This window comes from Hypomesus nipponensis, chromosome 28, assembly GCF_054491055.1.
Source record: "Hypomesus nipponensis isolate SF chromosome 28, ASM5449105v1, whole genome shotgun sequence".
In the NCBI taxonomy this organism is placed as follows: domain Eukaryota; kingdom Metazoa; phylum Chordata; class Actinopteri; order Osmeriformes; family Osmeridae; genus Hypomesus; species Hypomesus nipponensis.
In genome coordinates, this window is record NC_140388.1 from 9,807,315 (window position 1) to 9,833,413 (window position 26,099).

The following is a 26,099-nucleotide window of genomic DNA, read 5'->3' on the forward strand; positions in this document are numbered from 1 at the left end:
TGTTACACTGCCAAGGCAAAGTTAAATATTTGGAACAGGTTGTGATTTTGTATTCTCTTAAAACTTGTACCTGTAAGGTAGAGAGTTATTAGTAGAACACAGATGATCTTAAGGTAACATACTTCCAACACTCCTAGACGACCTTTGCCCCCAGCAATCTCTTCCTGGGCCATCTGTCAGAAGTGATAACACACTCTCTACCTAATAGCACTTCATGCCTTCTCTCTGGTCCATTATATTGTCATAGAGCCCTGTTTCCGTTGTCCACTCCATTTCCATACAGAGTCCTTCATGGTCGCCGCAGTCACCGCGCACACAAGCCGCTTTTATAGGGACACGTTTCCAGGAATCAATACAATCCCTCCCCAACAACAACATTCAGACGAAGGTTTATTGTCGACGCTATCAGGAACGAGAAAGGGGAGCGGCTGTTCTCCGCCTGCGGGGTTCTGGGCAGTCCCTCTGGGCAGTGTGGGAGGTAAAGGAACAACAAAGATGGTGATACCAAACTAATCTATCTCCTACTTCCTTTTTCCTCCAGGCTATTTCCTTTGGGCGTTTTGGTCAGAGTACCTCAATTCACGAGGCCAAAACGTATTTTCACCACACTCCCTTAAATAAACCTGTCTGGAAATCAATCTTGCACCCCTCCATGCTTTCTTCTTCCCTACTGATGTACAAACTAGCTTCATTGGCCCCCGCAGTAAAATCCAGCTCTTAAAAAAAGGTAAACAAAGAGGTTTTCACACTGTGTGGCCGGCTTTAGCCTGTTGCGTGGAGACGGCAGTCCAGGTGATGCATCAATCCGTGGCAGACAGCCAGCGTCGGGCGTGGGCACCGGGGCCCGTAGCCTCTGATGGATGGAGCCTGAGAGCTGGTGCTGCAGCCAGAGCTGGCCGGGCACTTCACTGTGCAATAAATTACATGTTTACGACTTAGCGGATCCGCGAAATAGCGGATGATTCTTCTGATGTCAGCAGCGCATTATCATATTTGATCGCCCCTGGTAACCTGTGTTAAATGGGTATGAGATTGAAAAGGCCGTCGGCGAATCTCTACGAACAATGATTTACGTCACAAACACGACAACGTCGAGATATTTATGGACCCGTTTATTAAGTTCTTTCAAACTCTGAAAGCTTTAACGATTTGTTTTCTTGATAGCATTTTATTTTATGTCATCCTTTTTACAATGACATATGTGCTCTGCAAACCATTACCAGAAGTTGTCTGACAAGTCTCCCGTTTAAAGCCTTTAAAGGATCTGTTCATTACATGGCATGCACGGTAAAAGTGCATTCTGCTTTATGAAGCTTATACAAGCACGGTTAACAACCACAAAGTATACAGTTGTGACCATACTTAAAACAAAGGACCAATCATGAATAGACGAGATTCTGGTGCAGTCCACAAATGATGACATAAACACACACATGCACACACAACCTCTCTCACTGACACACACGCACGCACACACATGCACACTACAGCATGGATTTTAATAAGGAAAAATGGCTGCCTTTTTTTCTCTTTTTTTTTTTTTTACACAAGCCTCACACACTAAAGAATGCTGTTTTGTTGTGTCGTGGGAAAGAAATGTGCGGACCTGAATACACGGAAAATTAATAGGTATTTCCAAGGGTCGTTAAAACCAGTACTAAGGAGAAAAGCAAAGCTGAAAAGTCAAATAGCAAAAAACTGGCCAGGTAATTTTCAATACAATTTCATGTAGCAATGGCCCCTATGGACTATATGCAAAAAAGAAAAAAAAAACATTAGCATCCTTGTACAAAAACAATAGTAAATCAAATATGGTAATAAAAAATAAGGGTAGTGTGTAAATATATATTCATATTTATAAATTTCTAACTGTATTTACAAGAATATTGTAATTTAAATGAAACAAATGGATCACCGCCCTAACATATACAAGATATGAATGTCTCTTGATAATATATTCTGAAAATTTGGTCTTGGAAAACGCTTTCATACATCACCGACAAGCAACAGTTGGAAAAATACATCAGACACAATAACAGGCACCCAGATCCCTGTTCTACGTTTCCTCTGTAGAACTGTCGTCCTGGAGGACTGTCATCCTGTAGGACTGTCATCCTGTAGAACTCTCAAGACGGGAAGAGACAGCAGGGTTCTGTCCCACTCCAGTACAAGGACAGAGAAAACCCCTCTCAGCGATAGAAAGGGCCCCCCGAAAAAAATAGAAAAGAGACCACACAAATATCCACTTCAGCCATAAGGAGGCAGGAAACTGCTGAGTCCTTGTAACAGGCTGCTGTGAGAGCCTCCAAGTTCCCTCTCTCTCTCTCAGAGCACCAGTGTTTAGCTTCATCTCTGGGGGCCGGGGTGAGGCGGGTAAGGGGATGGTGTGGAAGAGTCCAGCCCAGCTGCTATAGTAGGAGAGGGGAGGGGGATGGGAGAAGGGAGGGAGGTGAGGTATCAGCGCTTCTTCAGGGCCACGCCGTTGGAGTTGGGTGGAAACTTGGGCAGGCAGGGTTCCTCTGCGGCAGCGTCGTGGGAGAAGACCGAGTCCTCTCCGGAGGAGCAGGTGGAGCTGCGCGTGTCGGGGTAGCTGGGGGAATACTGGTCCACGGGCACGGACAGCTCTAGGTACTCCTAGACACACACACACACACACACACACACAGGCCTGTGGTTAGATACGCTGGCGACATGCGAACTCGGAGGCTTTCTCGTCGTCCTGCTGCGAGGAGCTGGGGTGTTTCCTCACCTGGTTGGCCGTCATGGCCAGGGTGCGGTCCAGATCCTCCACCAGCTGCTTGAAGGTGGGCCTCTGGGAGGGCACCGCATGCCAACAGTCCCTCATCATCATGTACCTGCATGGGAGGGAGGGAGGGAGGTAAGGAGGGAGGGAAACGCCAAAATGAGAAGGGTCAAAAGAACCAGGAGGGTCTATGGGTCTGGTCTATAGCTAGGTCTGGTCTATGACTGGGTCTGGTCTATGACTGGGTCTGGTGTATGACTGGGTCTGGTGTATGACTGGGTCTGGTCTATGACTGGGTCTGGTCTATGACTGGGTCTGGTGTATGACTGGGTCTGGTCTATGACTGGGTCTGGTCTATGACTGGGTCTGGTCTATGACTGGGTCTGGTCTATAGCTAGGTGTCATGGCGGCAGCTTACAGCTCGTGGGTGCAGGTGGAGGGCTTGTCCATGCGGTGACCCTCCTTCAGCAGCTTGAACAGCTCCTCCACAGGAACGCCGGGGTACGGAGACCCCCCCAGGGTGAAGATCTCCCACAGCAGCACCCCAAAGGACCACCTGAACACACACACACACACACACGCACAGTTTAAGGCCCAATCCCACTCCACATCACACAAGTCCAAAGCCCTCGTCCATGTATTCCAGCAACCGGTCGCAGTTTCCTGTCCATACTCACACGTCACTCTGATGAGTGTATATGCGGTCAAATAGGGCCTCCGGCGCCATCCACTTGACTGGTAAACGACCCTGTTGGTTAGATCGCTGGGGTTAAAAGAGAGATCACCGTGACCAGTGCCTACAGTGTTAGTGAAAATCACAAGCGCTCCATAACCAGACGCTGCAGGAGCAGACAACTACTGGGGTCCTCACATTGGTGGTCTTCTTGTAGTAGTCGATGTGGTGGATGTCTCTGGCCAGGCCGAAGTCGGCGATCTTCATCACGTTGTCTTCGGTCACCAGGACGTTACGGGCCGCCAGATCTCGGTGTATACACTACACACACACACAGAAAGAAAATAAAAAAAACGATAGAGAATGAGCGTAGTTCAGTTGATTTATTTAATTTCAGTTTATTTGTTTTGCTATTGGGAGGCTAAATGTGCATAAATGAATGGCATGAAGTTTTTATGGACGGAATTCATTCTGGGTTTTCAATATGAAGTGATCCTTGTACTGTATTGTACTGTATTGTGTGTTGTCTTGTGTGGTGTCAGGTATGCTGTTCATGTAGTATTTTATGATGGAGTGAATGTGTTTTAATACCCGTCTACAAGCACATTTCCCCTAGTGGGATAAATAAAAAGGACTTGACTCAAATCCCTGGATCTGAACCAGCGTGTGTCCCCGGAGGGGGGCAGCTGTGGGCCCGGCCCGTCCTCACCTTCCTGGAAGACAGGTACTCCATCCCACGAGCCACCTGGTAGGCGCAGGACACCAGGTCTTTGATGGACATGTTCTCCACGGGCACCTGGTCAGGGTTGTAGCAGTACTCCATGCCAGGGGGCCGGCGGGCGCGCAGGTACTCCCTCAGGTTGCCCTTGGAGGCGTACTCCACGATCACATACAGCGGGCCTGCCGAGAGGAACGCGTCCCATTGGTTCGGTCGCTCGGGACGTGACAGCGGCAACGGTGCTCTGTTACCATGGCGATGGACAGAGGACAAGGGGGGGGGGGCTCGACTTCGTTCTCTGGTCGGGGGGGGGGGGGGGGTTTCTTTCGAGGTTGAGATGTCATGTTGAAGACTTGAGTTATATTCTGACAGCTGTGTGGCCAGTGGTGCCCTACGTCTAATGGTACTGGGGGAGGGGGGCTAAGGGGGAGGGGGGGGGGGTAACAGCAGGGACTGGGAGACCAATTGTCATGGGTAAAAACTGCATTACAAATTCAGCCGTTACGACTTAACGTGCTGTAACGGGGGACAACTCTGTTTCAAAATGGCTTTCTTTTAAATGCAAACGTAAACGTTTTCAAAGGGCAGAAACTGTGAGGACCTCCATATGGGTCTGGCACATGAGAGAGGAACGGAATAAAGACAATAACACACCAACACAAAACAGGCGGAACAAAGAACAGGTTCCCAGAGTGTGCTTAGCAGTGAGAACCGAGAGTGGATGCTAATGTTGATCTCCTTCTGCAGGAACGAGAGCCTGGTGCCAGAGCCTGTCAGGGGGGATTTGAAAGATCTGGCAACCCTGGCAGCAGCTGTGGTCATCTCAAACTGAGAGCTCGGAAGCCAGTGTCAGAATCGCTTACTCATGCTATTACACACACGCCTCCCCATTTGTGATCTGATCAGGCAGGGCCTTTTTTCGGATTCAGCTCAACAACACGAGAGCCCAGTAAAACAACTCAGGAAGCTGACGGGGGTCAGGGGTCAGGGGGACCTACCATCCTGCGTGCAGGCTCCCAGCAGGTTGATGATGTTCTTGTGTTTGCCAATCATCTTCATCATCTCCATCTCCGAGATCAGATCGGACAGGTCTTTCTCCGTAGCGTCAGCTGAGCGGGGGAGAGAAATACGTCGTTGGGACACACGTTTATCAACCCTCTGGTGTTCAACAGTCAAAGAAAAGGTGCCAATGAGACCACGACACGGTCAACGTGGCTCGGCCATGGTGCGTTTTCCCCAGGGGGAACATTGGGCTAGAGTGGGTCAGTGATGAGAGTCACACACACACACACACACACACACACACACACACACACACACACACACACACACACACACACACACACACACACACACACACACACACACACACACACACACACACACACACACACCCTGAGTAGCTGGGAGGAACAAGTGTGAACAAGACCAAAACGTCTGGGAGGGATCTGAGCCGCTAGCACTGACTTGCTTCCTTGATGTTTTACGACTCAAATAGTACGCTTTCTCGTGCCATAATGTAGGAGTGCAGAGTATGTACTTTCATAATCTCATCAATACATCTGAGAGACAAAGGAAGTGTGTGTGTGTGTGTGTGGGGGGGGGGGCACGCTCTGAAGTTATCATCTGTGGAGGGGAGAGGACACCAGCTAGGCAGATCTGGGAGAAAGGTTCCTCCAGGGGCTCATGCAGGTGGAGAGAGGCTGCAGGGGAAGTAGGTCTTTGGGGAGAGGCACTTAGAAAAGCACCAGACAGTAAACGGCTCTCCCTCGCTCTCCAGCGTTTTATGAACCTTGTCGTATAGCCAAAGTCAGCGGCTCTCATACATTTTTTTTGCTCTGGTCTCCCATTTCCAAAGTTCCGGCCACTAGCTCAGAGTGTGTGTGTGTTCACCTCGACTCGTTTGTGTGATCCAAATCCAACCCACCACCACCAACACGCAGAAGAGAATCTGTTCAGCATCACTCCGACAACAAACAGGTAAGAAAAGGTCCCCACGTACATTTCAGCATCTTGACGGCCACCTTGGTCACCCGGTTGGGCTTCTCCTTGTCCATCCCCAGTGCCTCTGCCATCACCACCTGGCCGAAGCAGCCCTCTCCTAGAGGCTTGCCCAGAACCAGCCTGGAAACCAAAACACCACTGACGTCGTACCAAACCAGCTTTGACCATGATTTGAACGGTGGTGTCAATATTATGCATCCTCGTTTATTTTCCATGTCCATTTGTGGCAAGTACAGGACACATGGAATTCTCTGGTCCTTCCCTCCTCGACTGTTTCCTAGCAGTCTATCCTAATCAGGCGGTAAAAGTGACAGTAAGTGACCGGGGGGGGCCTGTGTAATCATGTTGGTGGTGCTGGTGTGGTTTCTGCAACTCCTCCAGAGCAGAGGAGGAGGAGGGGGGGGAAGAGAGGAAGAAAAGGGATGAGGAGGATTGAGGGGGGGAGGAGGGGGAGGAGTGAGGGGGGGAGGAGGATGGGGGGAGGAGGAAGGAGGAGGAGGAAGAAAGGGGGGATGAGGAGGAGTGAGGAGTGGGGGAGAGGAGGAGGGGGGGATGTGGGAGGAGGAAGGAGGAGGAGGAAGAAAGGGGGGAGGAGGAGTGAGGGTGGAGGAGTGGGGGAGAGGAGGAGGTGGGGGGGAGGAGGAGGGGTGGTACCTGTCCCTGCTCAGCTCCCAGCGGGGGTCCTGGGGCAGCTCGTATTCAGACACCCCCGACAGCATGGGGGAGCCGCTGGAGGAGAGGCGGGAGGGGCGCACCAGCATCACCCCCGAGTGGAGGGAGGAGCTGGAGTCCACGGACACCTGAGGGGGGGGAGGAGGGGAGCCTCACATTACTCTCTCGTAGAGGCACACGGGCACAGAGGGAGGACGAGCCTCAGAAGGCTGTCCAGGGTGGACGGAAAAGTCTGAATACGAGCATGGCATAAGGGCTCATGGCTCATTAACTGTGAACCTGGTTTCAAGACAGGACAGGACTATGTGCTGTTTAAACATACCCACCTGACTCACCTCATGGACTCTCTGGGCGGGGAGGGGGGGAGGGGTTAGAAGCTCAGTGTGTTAAAACGGCATCACCTCATTGCAATACACATTTTCTGCGTGCGTGTTAGAATTCACTAGACGAAAACGAGGGAGGTTATAGAAGGACAGAAAAAGGGGGGAGGGGGAAAGGGTGTAAAAAGATTTTCAAACCCCCTATCTACTTTCTGTTACCTGTCTGCGCAGCGGGATGCGCTTGGCCAGCTTGTGCACGGCCAGCTGGCTGTGGAAGTCGCTCTTCCGGGACGTGCTGCGCATCTTGAAGAGGATCGCCACGGCAACCATGACGGCGATGAAGAAGAAGCCCACACAGTAGATGACCACCTCCAGGTACACGTGGCTGGGTTGCGTGAAGCGAGGCACGGCTGGGTGAGGGGTAACCAGGGGCGATAGGGGGAGGGGGGGGTGGGGAGGTCAGGCACACGGGGTCAAATGAAAAAACGCTGGGAGGTCTGTGCATTCCAGCCCCCCCCAAGTACAGCCACACATTCAGCAATCACGCCACGCAGCAAAACACACACACACACTGTACGACACGGCACTCCCTCGTAGGGACTCTGTCAAGGACGCTACAAAACACGGCATTCAGACGCGTTCACAAAGAGCACTCGGTCGCGGTATGAAAAGCAGAGCCTGGGACACGTCTGGCGTGGAGGAGGGAGCAAAAACTCTGGTGGTGGCGGCCTCCCCTCCCCTCTCTCCACCCCTCCTCCCCTCTCTCCTCCCCTCCTCCTCCCCTCTCCCCCTCTCTCCCCCTCTCTCCTCCCCTCCTCCTCCCCTCTCATCCCCTCTCCTCCCCTCCTCCTCCCCTCTCTCCTCCCCTCTCCCCCTCTCTCCTCCCCTCTCATCCCCTCTCATCCCCTCTCCTCCCCTCCCCTCCTCCTCCCCTCCCCTCCCCTCCCCTCCCCTCCTCCTCTCCTCCTCCCCTCTCCTCCTCCCCTCTCTCCTCCCCTCTCTCCTCCCCTCTCTCCTCCCCTCTCATCCCCTCTCCTCTCCTCCCCTCCCTGCTCCTTCTTTCCCTCCCCTCCTCCTCCCCTCTCATCCCCTCTCTCCTCCCCCCTCCCTGCTCCTCTTCCCCTCTCCTCCTCCTCCCCTCTCCTATCCTCCTCCCCTCTCTTATTCTCCTCCCCTCTCTCCTAATCTCTCATCCCCTCCTCTCAAGCACCAGGTTTCACTCCACGTTCTCCTTCAGTGCGACTGTCGGCACTCCTTGACCCTGGTGTCGGTAAGCTGCCGTCTAGACACATGCTACAACCTGCTGGCTTAAAAGGCTGGGACCCACAAGACATGCATAAAGGCTTTAACGATTTGAGGTCGTCTAGAAGTGAGTCCGAGGTCCAGATCATTTAGAAGAGTTCCAGAGGAATTTGGTGGTGAAATCGCGTGGTGGAAAGGCGGAGTGGGGTAGTAGTGGTGTGCAAAGGCTCTGGTCTTTATACGGAACATCGCTCACACACAAACCACGCTTGAAACACAACTACTGCACATCGATTCAAACACAAACACAGATCTTGTCATTCACATGGCATGCCACAAGGTATACAATAGTATGTGTTCAATCTGTTTCAGTAATCACTGCTCCTCTTAGTGGAGTTCTCCCATTCTGAGCTCTGTTGAGGTCTGAACTGTGTTTTGTAAGGATTAGTCATCACTGTGTTGGTTGTTGGTAATAGGCTGTCTATAATTCAGCAATACATTTACCTAGGCCTTCCAGCAACTGCGTGATAATATACATTTAGTAAATTGACATGGAGTCTCCTTAATTTTAGGGAAATTAGGGAAGGTGGAATTGTTTTGATCTGAAATACCCTAACACAACCTTCATCAATCCAATTCAGATGCTTTTCTTCCCTTGGGTGAAAACACCAACAATCAATAGTACCAACACCGCCAACACAAGTCAACTGACCTTGTGTTCAGAGGTTTAATGACAAGCAGCAGGATAATTGGCCAGATGCCCATTCCCACCGTGGTGAATGAGGCATCCGCTGAGACCAGCCCAATTATCAAAGCGAGGCGCTGTCTTCACAGCAGGAAATGACATCACGAATACATGTCATCCGTCATGCTTGTCAGAAAACTTTGCACGAAATCAAATGTAAACACCAGTTGGAAACCAGAATGGGAGACACAGATAAGAGAGAAACGCAATCAGCGTAGCCAAACAACCAGCTCCAGGCTTCCATTGCTCACTACCTCAGACACATAGGCCACAGTCTGGCTTTCGCCTTTTTGGATTTAAAGGTCGTCGATAAACAACGTGCTAGGAGATTAGGAGTCTGGGAGGTTGTTTGGCATGTGCTGAGATTTCAATATACGCAGAGGTAGTTGTATTCATGGGTTGTGCTACCCCATCCACTGAGACTGGATGGGTCAGAAGCCATGTTGAAAGAAAGAAAGGGAGGAGGAGGAGGGGGGGGGGGTTAGTAGCTTTCTCTCACATTAGAGCCTGGGGTGAAGAACCCCATTCTGACCAATGTGGGCGATGAACAGCAAGGAGACAGAGGAGGGGGGGGGGGAGTAAGGACAGTTAGATATATTAGATAGACGGGGGGGAGAGAGAGAGAGAGAGAGAGAACCACTAATACCTTCGAACACGGTCAACCATGCAGTATGATGAGAGAACCCGATAGAATTGCCCGCCAAGCACGTATACTCCCCAGCATCATCCAGAGACACATTTCTCAGCTGAAGAACTTCCATTTCCTTGTCCGTGGTGTTAAGGCCCGCAGTCTAGAACAGAACAATGGAAGGAGAACCAACAGATGGCCCGGAAGAGAGAGAGAGAGAGACAGCCATGAGTATAAGAGAGTTCCGACAGGGACAGACTGGAGATAGAAAGAGGGGACGAAGGCAGGTGGTTTGGGGGGGGGGGGGGGTCCATGCCCCCCTTACACCTTTCAGTCCAACACCATATAAACCCCAGAGAACAGGCGGGCGCTGAAAGAAAGGACCGTTCAGGCCTGGTTAGCGGTGGTGCTGGTTAGGTAGAGGCCGCACCGGTTAGCCTGTGGCGGACCCACACCAGACATGACACACTTCCCCGTCTCCTCCTCACATCATGACATGCAGGATGCATGGAGAAGTCCCCAGCAGAGCTCACACACACACACACACACACACACAGTCTGGCCACAAAACACAGAAAGAGGGAGAAACAGAGGCAAGCGTAAGACAGCTGGAAAAGAAGCGTGTGTGTGTGTGTGTGTGTGTGTGTGTGTGGTGCAGTTAAGAGGGAGTACAGGACTGTGAAGGGCAAAGGAGTGAAAGTAACAGGAGCGGATGGCAGGAGGGGCCCTTGTTAGGGAGGGGAGCGAGGAGAGGCACAGGGGCAGGAATGCAGAAGGAGTCCAACAAAAACCTTAGCCCCAAACACTTTCAAGCGCTCTGCGGAGAATTTTCCATCGCGTCATTTACAGTCAGGATCACCGAGGAGGGACAGAGAGAGAGAGAGACAGAGAGAGAGGGAGGGAGAAGAGGAGCTGCTGAGATGGTCCCTACATCGGGCCCTAGCTCTCCAGGGGGCTCCTAGGGGCCCAGTCTGCCTGAGGGTGGGTGTAGGGTGCTGGGCCGCTGCCGGGCAGTTACCTTGGGGCTCATATCTGGTGACGGTCAGCCAGGCCGACTGATTGGCCTCCCCTATATAATTGGACACTTTACATATATACTCCCCGCTCTCCTCCTCGGTCACATTGTAGAGGGTCAGCACCTGAGTGTCCGAGCTATTGACCCCAGAGTGCTGGAAACAAAAACAGGTCACGCACAAGAACACCAAAATCTGTTAGTCACATTAACTAAATGAAGTGGGGGGAGGAGAGGGTGGGGGGAGAGGGGGGGGAGGGGCGGGGGGGAGGAGCACGGTAGTGAATAAGACTTTTTGATTGTCAGCACTGGGTCTATTTTCCTTTCGAGAAGGGTAGAAATGACAGGGCGGAGGAGAGGCCAGATCAAGTCTCTCCAGAGTGATGGTGCTCACCCTCTACTGGCAGCCTGTCCTCAGGAGAGAAGTGAGGATGGCATAACAGGAAGTGAAAATTATCCAGACTAACCCAACAAAGAGCTTAACTTAAGAGTTAAAGAACTAAACTGTTTAGTTGACATCCGACACTACTCGGTTGCATTACTGACTACGTCTTTTTGACGACATACGTCATGCTAAAAAGCTACGTGTCGGGGCTGAGGGCGGAGTAAGGGTGGAAGGGCGGAGTCAGGGTTGAGGGCGGAGTCAGGGCTGAGGGCGGAGTCAGGGCGCAGGCGGGGCTGAGGGTGGAGTAAGGGTGGAGGGGCGGAGTCAGGGCTGAGGGCGGAGTCAGGGCAGAGGCGGGGCTGAGGGTGGAGTCAGGGCGGAGTCAGGGCTGAGGGCGGAGTCAGGGCGGAGGCGGGGCTGAGGGCGAAGGCGGGGCTGAGGGCGGAGGCGGGGCTAGCTCGTACCTTAAGGACACGGACGTAGGGGTGGCCATCGGTTCCCAAGCGGCTGCCGTTCACCTCGATGTGTTTCAGCCACTGGATATGAGGCTGGGGGTCGCTGAACACCTTGCACTCAAACTCCACGTCGCTGCCCACCACTGCCGTGCGGTTGGCTGGAAGGCCAGCCTGGAGGATGGGCCTGTGTGGTGATCGCTCTGAAACACACCCACACATTCACAGATACATACACACACACAGATACACACCCACACATATATGCATACACAGATCAGTTTGATACTAGATGATGCCTAAAGTCATTGAAAGACAATTGACTTTGTGGAAAAAATACATTACAACTTTCAGAGAGCGATGTCACAGCCAGGGTAATGGGTCTTTCAGTCTAATTGCTGCCATTAGGACTAAAATGTAGGAATTACACTGCTGGCATGAGAAAAGAATGTTGTGCCGGCGCCGTTCTGATGACTGATAACTCGACAAAACCACGTTTGAGAAAGCTGCATTTGGCAGAGCTACACATGCGGTGAGCCTGTTTACTTTACAGCTCAAATTGGCACCTGGCACAATCTAGCACCCATTCACCGGCTCTCTGACTCACAATCAGAATCAGCTTTATTCGCCAGGTAAGTTTACACAAACAAGGAATTTACTGTGGCAGGAAGGTGCAGAAGATAAACATACAAGAGTCTAAATATAAAATGTACAACAGTTCTAAATTACTCTAAACAATACTATACAATATAAAATAAGCTGTAAAAGCTCAAATAAGTTATGCAGTGTGATAGGTAAGCAGGACCTGGGGGGGGGGGGGGGGGGGGCAGGAACAGCCCCAGAGAACTCTGCCGTCTTTGGAAGTGGAACTTTGATTTACAGAACCGCTGGTGCGCGAGAGCCTCACAGGGAACATCCCGGTGGGGATAATCACTCCTCTAAATCCCTTCATCCATCAGGCTGCAAGTAAACAATCTCCCAAATGGAGTTCTCTTCTGGTCCTCTGGTTTGAAGGACGTCTTGAAGCTAATCAGTTTGGTTTGGGTCTCCACTATGCTCAGACATCCTGAACCAACCCCAGTGCTGTCACACCATTCTAGAATTAACACGGTTTGCACTAGAACCATATTAGTATTATTTTTCTGAGTATTTCGTAAGGACAGGAGCAAGAAGTGGAGGAGCAGGAGCAGGAAGTGGAGGAGGAAGAGCGGGAAGTGGAGGAGGAAGATCAGGAAGTGGAGGAGCAGGAAGTGGAGGAGGAAGAGCAGGAAGTGGAGGAGGAAGATCAGGAAGTGGAGGAGCAGGAAGTGGAGGAGGAAGAGCAGGAAGTGGAGGAGGAAGATCAGGAAGTATAGGAGCAGGAAGTGGATGAGGAGGAGCAGGAAGTGGAGGAGGAAGAACAGGAAGTGGAGGAGGAGGAGGAGGAGCAGGCTTACCCACGACATCCAGCTGGTAGGTGTGGTTGATGCTGCCATGCTTGTTCTCCACCACGCACGTGTAGTTGCCCTTGTCGGAGGGCACCACGGAGTCCATGATGATGGTCCACATGTGCTCTCGAACCTGCGAAGGTCAGAGGTCAGAGAGAGAGGGGGTATGAGGAGGTGCGGCACCACAAAAAGGCCATGTGAGGCCCTTCATATAGGGGTATGGTTACCCCACCCGGGATGTAATACAGGTAGCAGGTCAGAGAAGACCATCTGGACCAGTTATATCTCATCACAATCTACAGCATTTTAACTTCCCCTGACCGGATTACATTTATCCTGGTTGTGAATTTGGGACTGATGTGTAGAAATGTCTTGTGCTGTGTCATGATATGAATCCACAGCGTTGGTTCTGGAGTGAAGGCTTCCCTGTAGCCGGTCTGACCTCTCTAACAGCTCGTTCTGTCGATCCCGAGAGGCGGGTTGTACGACTGCAGACAGAGACTGAAGTTTCCTGCGGGGGCCTGCCTTGTTACCCCCTCCGCTAACGTGCCGCGAGCTCGGCTCTTTGTATTTACGTTATGATTTTTTTTTTCGACATAAATCTGCCAAGACCGGCAGTGAGTGATTAAACTCCCAGAGACCGCTCGGGCCCAGAGGAAACATCAAACGGCCACACGGGGCCCTGGCGTGCAGCGCCCCTCATTCAGCTCCGGAGAGACCCGAGAAGGTGGGAGGAGCCGAGAAGGTGGGAGGAGCCGCGCCCAGATGTGGGGGGGGGAGCTCGGCTAAAACAAGGAAGTGGTCTTTGCCCTCCGTCGCTCCCGTCCCGTCTCCCTAAGTTCTGACCGTATGAACAATAGAACCGTGTTTGTAAAAGTGAGGTGTGTGTGTGTGTGTAGGGGGGGGGGGGGGTGGTGTCGGTAGACGTTCCCTGGCCGCCAACTCGGACCTTTGCACCTTGACTGAATAAACAGCAGCCAGATGGTGGAGTGTGCTGGCCGAGCAAGGGAGAGCAGGGAGGAAATGCCTTAATGTGTCCCAGCTGGAGGATGGGGGGGGGGGGGGGGGGGGGGGGGGCAAGGCTGGCCAACACCTTGATGGGGAGAGCAGATGCAGGAGAGTGCTGGGGGGGGGGGGTGGGGGGGTTTGGGGGGAGACAAGCCCCCTGAAAATACCCTGGCCCAAACGTTACCACAGGAGGCGGTATTGTCAGCAGGTATCAGATGAGGTGCAGGGTGAAGCCAAGGACTCAGCATGCAGACCCCATGCGTCTCCAGAGGATCATAGTGGTTCTTCTCCACGCTCACAACCAACAAACGGTTGAAATCTTCACTGATGCCTGTGACTCTGACCCCCCCCCCCCCAAAAAAAAAAAAAAACGAACTTTATGACAGCAAACCTGTCAGTAACTTTGTCTAATGTTTAACAGTGAATAGGATCTGACGGTATGTTTGATCAAAACGCTGGCTTGTCAACCAAACATCCCTGTGTCCCAAAATCAAGAACTTTTCCATGTCAAATATATGTGGTGGCTATATCACTGTCAGTCGTGGCATCATTGACATTATTAAACAGTGATACATTATCAAGCTGTGACAGCGAAACAGACTCATTCGTTTTGAACCATGAAGAGGTTCCAACCATGCAGCAAAAGAATGCACAGCCTTCCAGCCAATCAGAATCGAGTAGCCACCCAGGCCCTGGTATAATATGTAAGAGGACTCATTGCTTTCGGACATGTTTGCAGGCTTCTGTTTCAGGACAGCGAACTGATCCCGGTTGGCAACAACAGACACCCAGCCCAGGTAATGAGGACATCCAGGGGTGTTTCACCTGCACAGGCTGGCTGAACAGCCCTGCTCCAGGGTTTATTATTCTCGCCCGACCCCTCCCTTCGTGGAGTAAGGTTTCATCTTGCATTGTTCCCCCAGTGTGGTGTGAGTTTTGCCTCTTGGTTTCCACTGGCTAACTTGGCGAGGATAGGGGGAGAGCTAGCGTGGAGATGAGATCTCCAGCATATCTCCGTCCACGGTCAGGGGTCTGATTCACACGGGGTCAAGGGGAACTCAATGGACCGTCTGGGGGTCCCTAGAGAGGAGAGGAGGGCTGTTACGATCCCCTTCGTATCTCTTGGGTAGGGGAGGAAGAAAGGGCCCTCTCATGAAGCGAGACAGTGGTGATATGATGGGAAGTGAGTCGTCTGTCTATTTTTTTTTATGTCAAACAGTCAAATATGACTTCCAAAATAAATGTGAAAAGTTACAATCAAAATATATTCAAGGAAAACTTAATGCGTGTATTGTGATACAAAGCTTCCAGAGGCACAATAGTTTGTTGCCAATGCGACACACTTACGAAACCATACTGATTCAGCAGTTGCTTTTATCCAAAGGCAAGGTGCAGGCTCAACCACTGTGCTCTCCCCATCCCCGTTTACCTTGAAACCTCCAATGCGCTGGTCTCTCTTGAACTCTTTGCCGTTCTTGAACCACTTGAGGGTGGGGGTGGGGTTCCCGCTGGCCTGACAGCGGAACTTGACGGTCTTACTGGCAGGAACGGCGTGGAGCTTCTTCTCCATCTTCTCTGGCTGAGCCCACTGAGGGGCCATCGCTGGGACAGAGACAGGGAGGGTACCGAGATAGAGGAGGAGGGAGGGAGAGAGAGAGAGAGAGAGGGGGGGGGGGGAGAGAGAGAGAGGGGGGGGGGAGAGAGAGAGAGAGAGAGAGAGAGAGGGGGGAGAGAGAGAGAGAGAGAGAGAGGGGAGAGAGAGAGAGAGAGGGGGAGAGAGAGAGAGAGGGGGAGAGAGAGAGAGAGAGGGGGGAGAGAGAGAGAGAGGGGAGAGAGAGAGAGAGAGGGGGAGAGAGAGAGAGAGAGGAGAGAGAGAGAGAGAGAGAGAGAGAGAGAGAGAGAGAGAGAGAGAGAGAGAGAGAGAGAGAGAGAGAGAGAGAGAGAGAGAGAGAGAGAGAGAGAGAGAGAGAGAGAGAGAGAGAGAGAAAAAAACACAAACAAAAAAGTGGAAAGACGGAAGAAAGGAGTTAGAAAAGGAGGGAGGGTACATGAGCGGCAGCTAAAGAGTCCCTCGTTGAAGGTCACGGTCAGGGGTAATGGGCTCCCGTGACACCCCCCTCGGGCGCAGGCATGACGGCCAGTCAGACGAGCACGCCTGGCTGCCTTTAGAACGCCCTGCAGACTCCAGCACCGAGAGCTTAGTCACCGCCGTCCGGACATTCCTGCCCGCTGTCGGAGCGACATTAACAGGGTCGATGGAGATGTGCTCCTTCCTCAGCACCCCCAGGGGGGAAAACGCTAAGCGGCTATGCTAATGTTATGGCTGGGCGGCGTCAGGTGAGGTACTCACGTAACAGCTGACTGCTGGACAGCTTGGCTTCCTCTGAGGAGGACTCCTCCTCCTCCTCCTCGTCCTCAGACGAGACATGGACGTCAACTAGGGGGGACGAAGAGGGGGGGGACGGACGAGAAGACACGAAAACTCTTCACACCCAAACAAGGAACGTATGAACAAAGACCAAAAGCTCCCCCCCCCCCAAAAAAGCGAATACACAATACGTTCACAATGCGTCGGTGCGGGTCAGTCACCTGAAACGTTGACGGAGAAGTAGAGGCTGTGGTTTCCGTAGGTGGTGCAGACGTACAGGCCCGAGTCGGCCTGCTCCACCCCCTTGATCTCCAGCGCTCCGTTGCGCAGGCGCGTGTGCTCGCCGTCCAGCACGGCCGCGTGGTCCTTGGTCCAGTTGGCCGCCTGGGGGGGCGACTCCGTCTTGGCCGTGCAGCTCAGCTCCAGGCGGTCCCCGGGGTACAGGGTGTACTGCTCCGCCTGGGCCTCTGGGGGCACTGGGGAGCAGCAGCAGGGCAAAGGGGCAAACGTCAGGGCAGGACACCGAGAGGGGGAGGGTGGAGGGAGGTGGAGCATGGAGGTCAAAAACAATCTGCTTCCCGGGGTGGCGGGAGTCGGAAGTGAGTTGAATTACACGGCGACGTCACTAAGCCATAACTTGACTGCGACACACAGTTTAAGGGGCGGGCCTTCCCGCGTTAGAAGATCCAGGGAGCCAAAAGTAAAAAAAGAGAGCACAACTTTGACACCACGCCGTGCCAAGTCAAACGCCGACGACGTCTGTTTTACATGATCACACGGACCGACAGGCACGTCGCCTTCCCATCCCAGAGACGGGGTCAGACGGACGGCCGTCTCTCCCTCTCCAATCCCCCCCGTCACACCAGCCTTATCGAATCCCACCCCTGGGTGGCCTCACGCTGAGCAGAACACCAAAGCGGCGCCACCAGCTCCCCTTTCCCACTTCCCCCAACCCCCCCCCCAACCTCCGTCCGTTCCCTCCTCACCCATCTCTCCCCAAATTAAATCGCTTCCTGAATTAGTCAGGGACCAATCGCCAGGCTGGCAGGGAGCTCCTTGTGAGAGGAAGGTGGAATTAGATTAGCGGAATGGATAGGGGGCGGCTTCACGTAGCTAGACACCTGAGTCCCTTCTTCAGCTACTGAGTCTGGGAAAGGCAGGGAGAGGGGGGTGGGGGTGGGGGGGTGGAGGGGGAAAGGGGTGTAACCCGATTACGCTGACACAATGTCCATCAGGTGTCGTCTTTCTGTTTACGGAGGCCGAGCGCGTCGCGGGCCACCTTGTCCAGAGATTCTTCCTCCGTGCGTGCGGGGGGGGCGGGCGTCCTGCCTCCAACCTCCCTGCTTAGGCGTGCCACAGGATCGATGACCACACGCAGAGTAGCCCACACTGACAGCCCATAATCACCAAGGAGGGCTTTGAGACGGTAGATTGTGAAGGCGGGCGGAGGGCCACGTCGCTACGGGTGCCGACGCGCGTTCGGAAAAATCTACGGACGGCATCTAATGTCCCGAAGGCCGGGTATGCACTGTTTGTGTGTGCGTGTCTGGAACATAAACCGGGCCGTCCGTCCAAACAGAGAGCGCAGCCCTGACGGCGTCCCCTCAGGGACAACATGAGCAAACCTGATCACAATAATCCCTCCCTCCCGTCGCAACAAAGGGTTCCAAACAATGAAGGGGAGAGCGGGGCATGGGGGGGGGGGGGGGCGAGAGCGTGTGCAGGAGAGCGAGAGAGACAGAGAACTGGATAGTGAGAGCTGATATGGAGTCTCCAGTATAGATATCTCTATTCTAGAGACGTATAGAGAGAAAGAGAGACGGACAGAGAGACTGACTTTGAATGAAAAGTGAAAGACAGAAAGTGAGAGAGAGACACAGAGAGAGAGAGAGAAAGAGAGAGAGAGAGAGAGAGAGAGAGCAAGCGAGGGCGAGAGAGCCTGCAGCGGCAGGTTCCAGTGCCAGTTGCCATGGTGACCCCAGTTGGGCCTAGTAAAGGTATTTCCTGGATCCCATATGTCTGACAGCCCCTTAATCCCAGCAGGAAGGAGGCCAGGGGGTAGGATCAACTTTCTCCTCAAAAACAAAACCAAAGAGAAGGGGGACAGGAGAGCAGGGGAGCCATTAAGGCGACCATCCAGAAGAGACACGCGGCTTCAAACTGAAGCCCTCCACTCGGTGGTGTGTGGGGGGGGGGCCTTGCAGTTTGTTTTCCCCTCCTCACCCTCTAAATGTTGATGTCACTGATAAGGCTATGTCAACATCCCAGCTATTTATCTAGCCACAGACATCCCATGAAGAGCTGTAAAGATGGAGCTGGTGCTTGGACAAAGGCCGTCTTCTTTGTGTATGAGGTCCAACACTTATTACCGGAGTCACTCCACACCCAACACTTCCTACTCATGAATATATGATACTTCCAGTTGGGTGTGTGTGATCATACAAGTGAAAGAGCACTATCTTACAACACTTAAACTATTGCTCCCTCACCATTTCCTGCTATAATATCACAAGGTGTGTACAAATGAACAATTAGGTGAAGTTCCAGTCTATCTATGAGGAAGTTTGTTTTTGTAAGTTCTTCTTATTCTATGATGGGATTAAGGAGAGCAACCCAGCTGGAATAGTTTGGCTCTCATGCATCCTTTCCAAGCAATTGAGAAAAAAAATAATGTGATTGACATCCCTGAAAATCATCCTAATCACACAAACCATGAAAGAGATTTTGTTTTAAGAAGTAAACTTGCAACCCCAGATTTTGCATGGATGGAGGAGTGGGGCTTAGTGTGTGCGTGTGTATGTGTGTGTGTGTGTGTGTGTGTTGGCGGCAGTTTCTAGAACCTGCTTAGGCTTCAGAATAGGAAGTAATACACTGTGTGAACGACCGTAGAGATTTCCTGCTCTGGTTGGAGTAATGGTGGACTGCTGCACACTGCGACAGACACAGCACAGACACGGCACATGACTAAGTACTAAGGATGCGCATTAAATCAGCAACCATATTGAAATAACATTTACTATAAAACGTACAACTTCCTTGTATTTTATTTTTTTAAGGGAAACCCAGACATAATATTTCATGGCGTTTTCAAGCTGTTTAAAACCATGTTCTCTTTTTGTAAGGCTGAATTCTTAAAAAAAAAAAAGAAAAAAAAGGAATGAATGAAAATAGCCCTAAAACTACTTTCTCACATTAGCACATCCCTGGCAGAAAGAACATTCTCAAGATGAGTGGGTGGAGGGGCAAGAAGAGGGTCTTCTAGAGCCACAATAGCCACATGGCCTTTTCTATCTCGCATTAGCATTGTCAATGAGGCGACTCCCTCTGTTGAAAACCACTGCAAGGCAGAGCCACAAGTCCTACAGAAAAACAAAAAACAAAAGCACACTGTTCTTTAGAACAGTCCTTCACGGCTACCATAGAGTCCTCAGCCTCGTAAGAATGCCATGGTTACAGGTGTTCCATAGAACAGGATGGCGACAAGCCCGGCCCTTCAGTCCACTTCATTAGCCTCATGCTATGTGATATTCAGGCGAGGAGAGGCCCCCCCCCCCCCCCCAAGCTCGTTCTCAAGGCCCAGAACCGGCTCCCTGGCTCCCAGAGCCCTTCAGTGAAGAGGCAGGGTCACTTCTCCTGTGACTGACAGAGCTGCAGGGCTCCGGGCAGGAAGTGGAGCAGGGAGCCAGAGGGACTCTGGATGAGCATAGCTCCCATGGGGGAACCTCTGAAGGACTCCTCTTCTTTAGAGAGTTCACTCTTTCATGGGGATTACAATAAATGAATATGTCGAGGGGGGGGGGGGGGGACTCGACATAGGTCGCAGTCAGAATATCCCGCAATTAAAAATTGAATGGTATTTAATTGACTTAAGAGTGCTTGTCAAACTGTTCGCATGGTCACTGGCCAAGTAAAAAAGAAAATGATAAAACAAATGCTAGCTCATGATATGATCCTTGAATAGATATCCGATTTAAAAAAATTTGCAGCACATGGTAACTAGACAAGCGTTTAAATATTTTCTCAAGTGAACGTAGTGACAAACAGAGAAACCCACCAAAGAGACATGCATAAAACATGTTTTTTTCCACGTCATTTAGCAGTTCTGTTTCCCCGCCCCAACACAAAAGGAATGTGACCAAATGCTTCTGCTGTGGTTGTCTGTCGACAGCTGAAGCCATCAGTCACCCAACGGGGGTGCGGAGGAAAAGTGATGCATACCCAAGCAGTGTTGGGGGTGGGGTGGACCGGGGGGAGGGGGGGGGGGCGTTAGGGGATAATCAGGGGAGCGCATGGATAGTACCTGGCCATTTGGTGATTGAAAACTGGGCTGGAGAGACAATGCATCACACTTCCCACCCTGCAATATATCCAAGAGATTCGTCCGTAAACCAATCCACTTCTGCGAAACCCTATCTCTGAGGTGTGGGGAGGAGGGTTCCAACTAAAGATCTTTTTTTCTTCTTCTTCTTCTTCTTCTTCTTTTTTCCTATATAATTTATAGTTTCCCTGTCAGTTCCCCTTTCTCTCAATGACAACAAAAACCTCTTCATTACAAAAGGGGGGGCAAGGAGACGAGCAGGGGCTGCCAGGTAGAGCGTCCCTTCAGCCACAGATGGTAGCCATTTCCTCCCAGCTCGCCTCGGTTCAGGGATAAACACAGTCTTAAAATAAACTAGGCAGGCCTTTCTGCCCAAGAGAGACCCCCCCTTTTCATAATTACAGTCATTATAATACCGGGGCTTTATCATATTCCTTTTGTAGCGTTCCACTTCCGACTGGCTGGGTGTAAACATCCCGAGGCTCCGAGCCACAGGTCCAGGCAGCCATCGGGCTACACTACTGGAACACGGCCAACGGATACATTTTTCAGGATTCAATTTCACTGCCTTTTCTTGGGTGGGTGAGGGGGGGAAGGTTCCCCCCCTCCTCCCCCAATGAACTTTAACCATTTGGGTGTCTTTTTTGCAGGCAATCCAGTTGAGCCTTTTTCGAGAACACAGAGACTGTGTCTAAGTTAGGGAGGGGGAGGGTTGTTGTTAATAAACAGGTAAATTACTGTTTTGGTTGAAATACCCCTCTTGCTTCCAACTATACAAGATGTAGTTCTTCCAAAAGATGAAGTAGTTCTTCAGTTTCCCGTGCACTACCAGTAAACCAACACCAGACAGCCAAAGTCAACCTGCTTCCAACATAAAGAAGTCCACCAGCCAAAATCTCGATCATAACTTTAACAACAGCCCAGTGAAAACACTGTTTCTTTTTGCTCAAGGAACTGTCCTAGTGTAACGGATTTTAGGCAGGCTCAGCTAATCCAACATTCAATGTAGGATGCTGGTCTGGAGAGGCAGAGTACAGACACACAGAGACCAGACACACAGAGACCAGAGACACAGAGTATAGACTCACAAAGACACTGCCTCTCATTACTCCACAAGATGCCACAAGATGAATTTCAGCAGTGTACTGAGATGGAGCTCTCTAGACGTGAAGTCATATACGTGGGCCACAGTTTATGTCCCTAACTATGTCTCATCTCTAAATTCACGCACTGCAGGGGAAAAAAATCATCATACACAGCTGATTCCTTTTCAAAACGTCTAGAAGAGGGATTGACGTACAGGAAAGGAGCGAGTCTACGTGGAAGACAGAGAGGTCCGGGGGGAAGGCTCGGGGGGTCTTACCCTCGTTGATGACGGCAGGGCGGGCCTGTGCCGGCTGGATCTGGGCGAGCAGGCCGAGGGCCAGCAGAGGAGCCCACATCAGCATGCTGCTGACGGAGCTACAGCTGCTCACCACTCTGAGACAGGAACTCCATGACGACTTGTGGGGCCTCAGCACTGGGCCGCTCACTATGACAACCTGGAGGGGGGGGGGGACACAGACACCAACCTTTAATGGGTAATTTGTATTTAAATTAAATAAAATAGCGGTTTATTTCCTATACATTTGAACACTTGTAGGAGGAGCACCTTCTTTTAAGACACGGAATGAAAGAAACTGGGGAAGTCCAACTTTAATTAAGAATCTAACAGACACTGAGCCACTACAATTGGCATGTGTGGGTTCTCGTTAATCCACAAAGAACTTTGTAGATCATTTGTCTTTACGACTTAAGAAGCCGTAACAGCTTGCATGGAAGGCCCATCTATGCTGTAGCAGAACGCTTCCATCTCAAAATGATAAAGTGACGAGGAGGAATTCCCAGAGGGCCTGGAGGAGGCATGAGGGCAGGACAAGGTCACACCAGGGATTTAGAGAGCGGGGGAGCAAGGGGGTGTAAATCGCAAGTTTCCTCATGATGCGATCCTACACACCAGTAGCCAACGGTATTAGCCAACAATCCGATGATACCCGATAACACAAAATGATCCGTAATGCAATGGGGAAAGTGTAAAAACCTCCTTTTTCTTGGCTGCGGCGAGAAACGCTGCTTCATCGTGAGGAGCTTAGATGTAAACCCCAGAGAGCGAGCAATGCTTTGACTGGCGGACAGCAACAAGCTTACGCGGCAGGAGTGTACAGACAGTGAAACCCGCAGGCCATGTTGATTTTGAAAACAAACACGGATCCATCGATGAATGTGTCCCATTAACGGCACCGGATCGTTTGCCCTTCGGGTTGACACAGTCATACATTCCTAGAGGAAGCACTACTGTAGGCTATGAGTATGGATGTTTCTTGTGACGTTTTCCTGTCCGGATCACTGGGGTAGGACCCTCCTCCTGTGGTGCAGAGACCACTGAGGGGCACGCCGCTGTGGTTGACCCTCCCGTGCACATCTGCTTGCACCATCACTCCTGTTGCATCTGGCCTCCGAGATTAACACTTTGCCAGTAACCCTCATAATCCCCCCTGAGGAATTTTTAAAGGACCCCAAACGAAGGCCTGTTACACGACACCCTTGTATGTTGGCCGCCAAGACATCATTTCCACACTCTGAGATCTATCACCTAACAGTTGGTTTTGGACCCAACCCCGACGTGACCCGACCCCCAACCACCATTTGCTCTCATGCCTGTCAAGTTGGGGTGGAACAAATGCTTGTTGTAAGGGGGTTGTTTCAGAGAACACATCATCACTGAAGGGGAACAAAAAATACAAAGAATCAACTTTAAAACCACTTAATCTGAGAAACAGCAAAAAAAACTAAACAAATGCCTGGTCATGCACCAAATTAGATATAGTAGTTTGGGATGAATAAGCTACGATGTTCCCACAATGAGTCACAACACTTGAGTTGGTTGAGTCACTGATTGCCATCTACTTGAAAGTTGTAGCTGCTAAGGTCTAGAGCCCAGGGTAAAAAAACGAAAAAAAAACCTGTGACAAACCTGAAGGAAATGTCTCAAGAGATTCATTTACAAACAAGAGACACCGTCGGATAACCTTGATGAGTGTGCCCTCATAAAAACAAAAACAAATTGAATTTCACTTTTTCCAAGAAAGACGACTTGTTTTCCGGCAGCTGAGATGAATCAGGAGGGTCCTCAGGAGCGTCCTCGGGGCAGAAGACGAGCGGTCATCACAGAGACTCAGCGCCTGGTCAGGCTCCAGGAATCCACTTCTGCTGCCAGACAGAAGACGAGCCGAAAAGCATGCAGCCACAACCACGTTCCCCGGGCTCCCATAACAACACAGCCGCTGAGACAACAGTCCAGCCATAAGGGCTGATTAAACAGCACCGTGTTTGAGCTAAAGGCACCAAGCCTTCCGTAAAGAGACCCAGCCTGCGGGGCTCATACAGCAGATTGCTGGAGCCTCGTACAGATCTAGAAAACGGGGATGGGCAGAGTCCTGTTGGTTGATAAGGATTAAGACACTTTTTTCCCCCTCCTTGGGACTACAAAGAGATTCAAGCATGGCCCCATAATTACTGTTCGCTGCCATCCATGCATAAAATTCCTCAGCTCCCCGTTTGATTCTGTGGCACAACCCCAGTCATTCCTCCACTCCCTAAGCAGTCTGTCTGTGCCTAGAGTACTAAGCTCTGCTCTTTTAGTGCTTCCACTTACTAGAATACTTTTTAGAATACTTACTGTCTTTCTATTCCACCTAAGATATGTCACCACTGTTTCAGGGAAAGTTTGAAAGTTCCAACTGGTAATGTTTACATGTAATGTATTGTTATGAAATAAACTGGTCTAGGACTACATCATGTTTTAAGACCTGTCACAAAACTTTCTAATTGCACATAAAGTCTACTAAGATGAGACATACAGAGCTAATGTCATATTTCACTACATAATACAGACTATCATTAACTTAAGCAACAATAAGTCTGCCAATCCAGACGTCTAGTAAATTAGAGGGAAGGAAAATTCCTCACTTCCTCTTCTGCAGACTAATTTAAAAGGACTTTTTCCTGATGAACTCTCGGTGGAGAGGCGCTAAACTCCACATTTCATCTTCTGACCGACTGATAAAGATCCGGGATCCCCTAATCATTGTAAACAATAACGGCAAATGGTTGGTCTAATTTCACAAAACCTCTGTTATCTTGAATTATCAGAGCAGAAAGATTCATTAAGTGTTGTGTGATGAGGTTGATAAAGACCAGCAAGCAAAGAAACGGAATACAATGTTGATCGGAAGTTATGTGCGTTGACGTGGTCTCCAAACATTGTTTTGTGAATGAATGCCAATAAACACCAGTTAAATTAAAACAACGTTTGTAATGTAAATAATTGATACAACAAATCTCGGTTTCCCAAACACTGGGTCTCGAATAATTAAAAGCCGCGTAAAAAAAACTTGTTTTACCCTCTGTAGTCCTTACTAAACAAGATTCATTTAAACTACATTACATCCTGAGTATGTCTATATGATTTTTTTTCTTCCCAAAACTGTAAACAACATATGTAAAGAAAAAGAAAAAAACATGTTCAGTAAAGATAGCCATGCCTGCACCTTGAAACGAATTTACCTTGTCTGAGGGCGACGGAACAGCCAGCGTAGAAAAATGTCGGACTCCGAGTCTGAGATTTGATGGTAAACTTTTCACAAAAAGATAACAGATATCCAACCGTATATCTCCCACAGTAAAGTAGTGTGAATGGCGATGTACCTACACATTAAACATTTAAGATAACTCAAAACCTCTATGCATCTTTAACCTACTAGTTCGGAAGAACGACAAAAAGAAGCGCAAGAAGAACTGCTAGCTAGCTTACTATCAAAATACTTGATTCCCTTGGCTTGGGGGGAAAAAGTATACTACTTGACCGCAAACATAATAGGGACATGAAAGCACAGACAGACTTTTCAGAATTGCCCACTAATAAATGCATCGACCTACTGGCTGTCTTTCCGAAGATGAAAATCCCGCAGCAGCTAACAGTGTTGTATATGACCCACGGCAGAGCACAGTCGGTCGTTTCATGCGTCCTGACAAAAAGTAAATCGGTCCTCCAGAAGTTAAAAAGTGCATCAACTATCCGTTAACGATATACGCAAAAATTGATCATTTCTTTCTTTGATGTTCAATTGTAACTTTTTCCAATAATAGTTTGTTTCCGTCGTTGGGGTAAATTACTGTTTTCAAACAACAAGATTCCGTACTCGCGGATGCCTCCCCCACTAATATCGCACAGCCTGGTTGCATCTCGCAGCAGATGGAAGGAACCCCTGCCATCCGCAACACCTCTGTAGAAGAGGGTGTACACGTTTTGTATCCCGGAGACAGCCAACTTGTCACCGGGAAGG

The 26,099-nt window shown here is 50.6% G+C and overlaps 1 protein-coding gene across 2 annotated transcripts; it reads right to left on the minus strand.

Annotated features, from left to right (window-relative positions):
* Positions 1-1,148: 1,148 nt before the first annotated feature.
* fgfr1a (fibroblast growth factor receptor 1a) lies at positions 1,149-25,991 on the minus strand. 2 transcript variants are annotated; one of them, XM_084695357.1, is made up of 18 exons: positions 25,693-25,991; positions 22,079-22,256; positions 16,619-16,873; positions 16,380-16,466; positions 15,459-15,631; positions 13,031-13,154; positions 11,607-11,797; positions 9,764-9,908; positions 7,350-7,540; positions 6,793-6,938; positions 6,137-6,258; positions 5,133-5,243; positions 4,126-4,316; positions 3,615-3,737; positions 3,421-3,491; positions 3,162-3,299; positions 2,750-2,855; positions 1,149-2,634 (listed from the first exon to the last, which is right to left on the minus strand). In XM_084695357.1, exons 1-18 carry the CDS (start codon positions 25,822-25,824, stop codon positions 2,458-2,460), a joined length of 2,661 nt encoding a protein of 886 aa, XP_084551483.1. In that variant the 5' UTR covers positions 25,825-25,991; the 3' UTR covers positions 1,149-2,457. The 2 variants fall into 2 exon arrangements, with proteins under 2 accessions (XP_084551483.1, XP_084551484.1); XM_084695358.1 differs by lacking the exon at positions 9,764-9,908 and adding an exon at positions 10,764-10,914.
* Between the last annotated feature and the right edge of the window lie 108 nt (positions 25,992-26,099).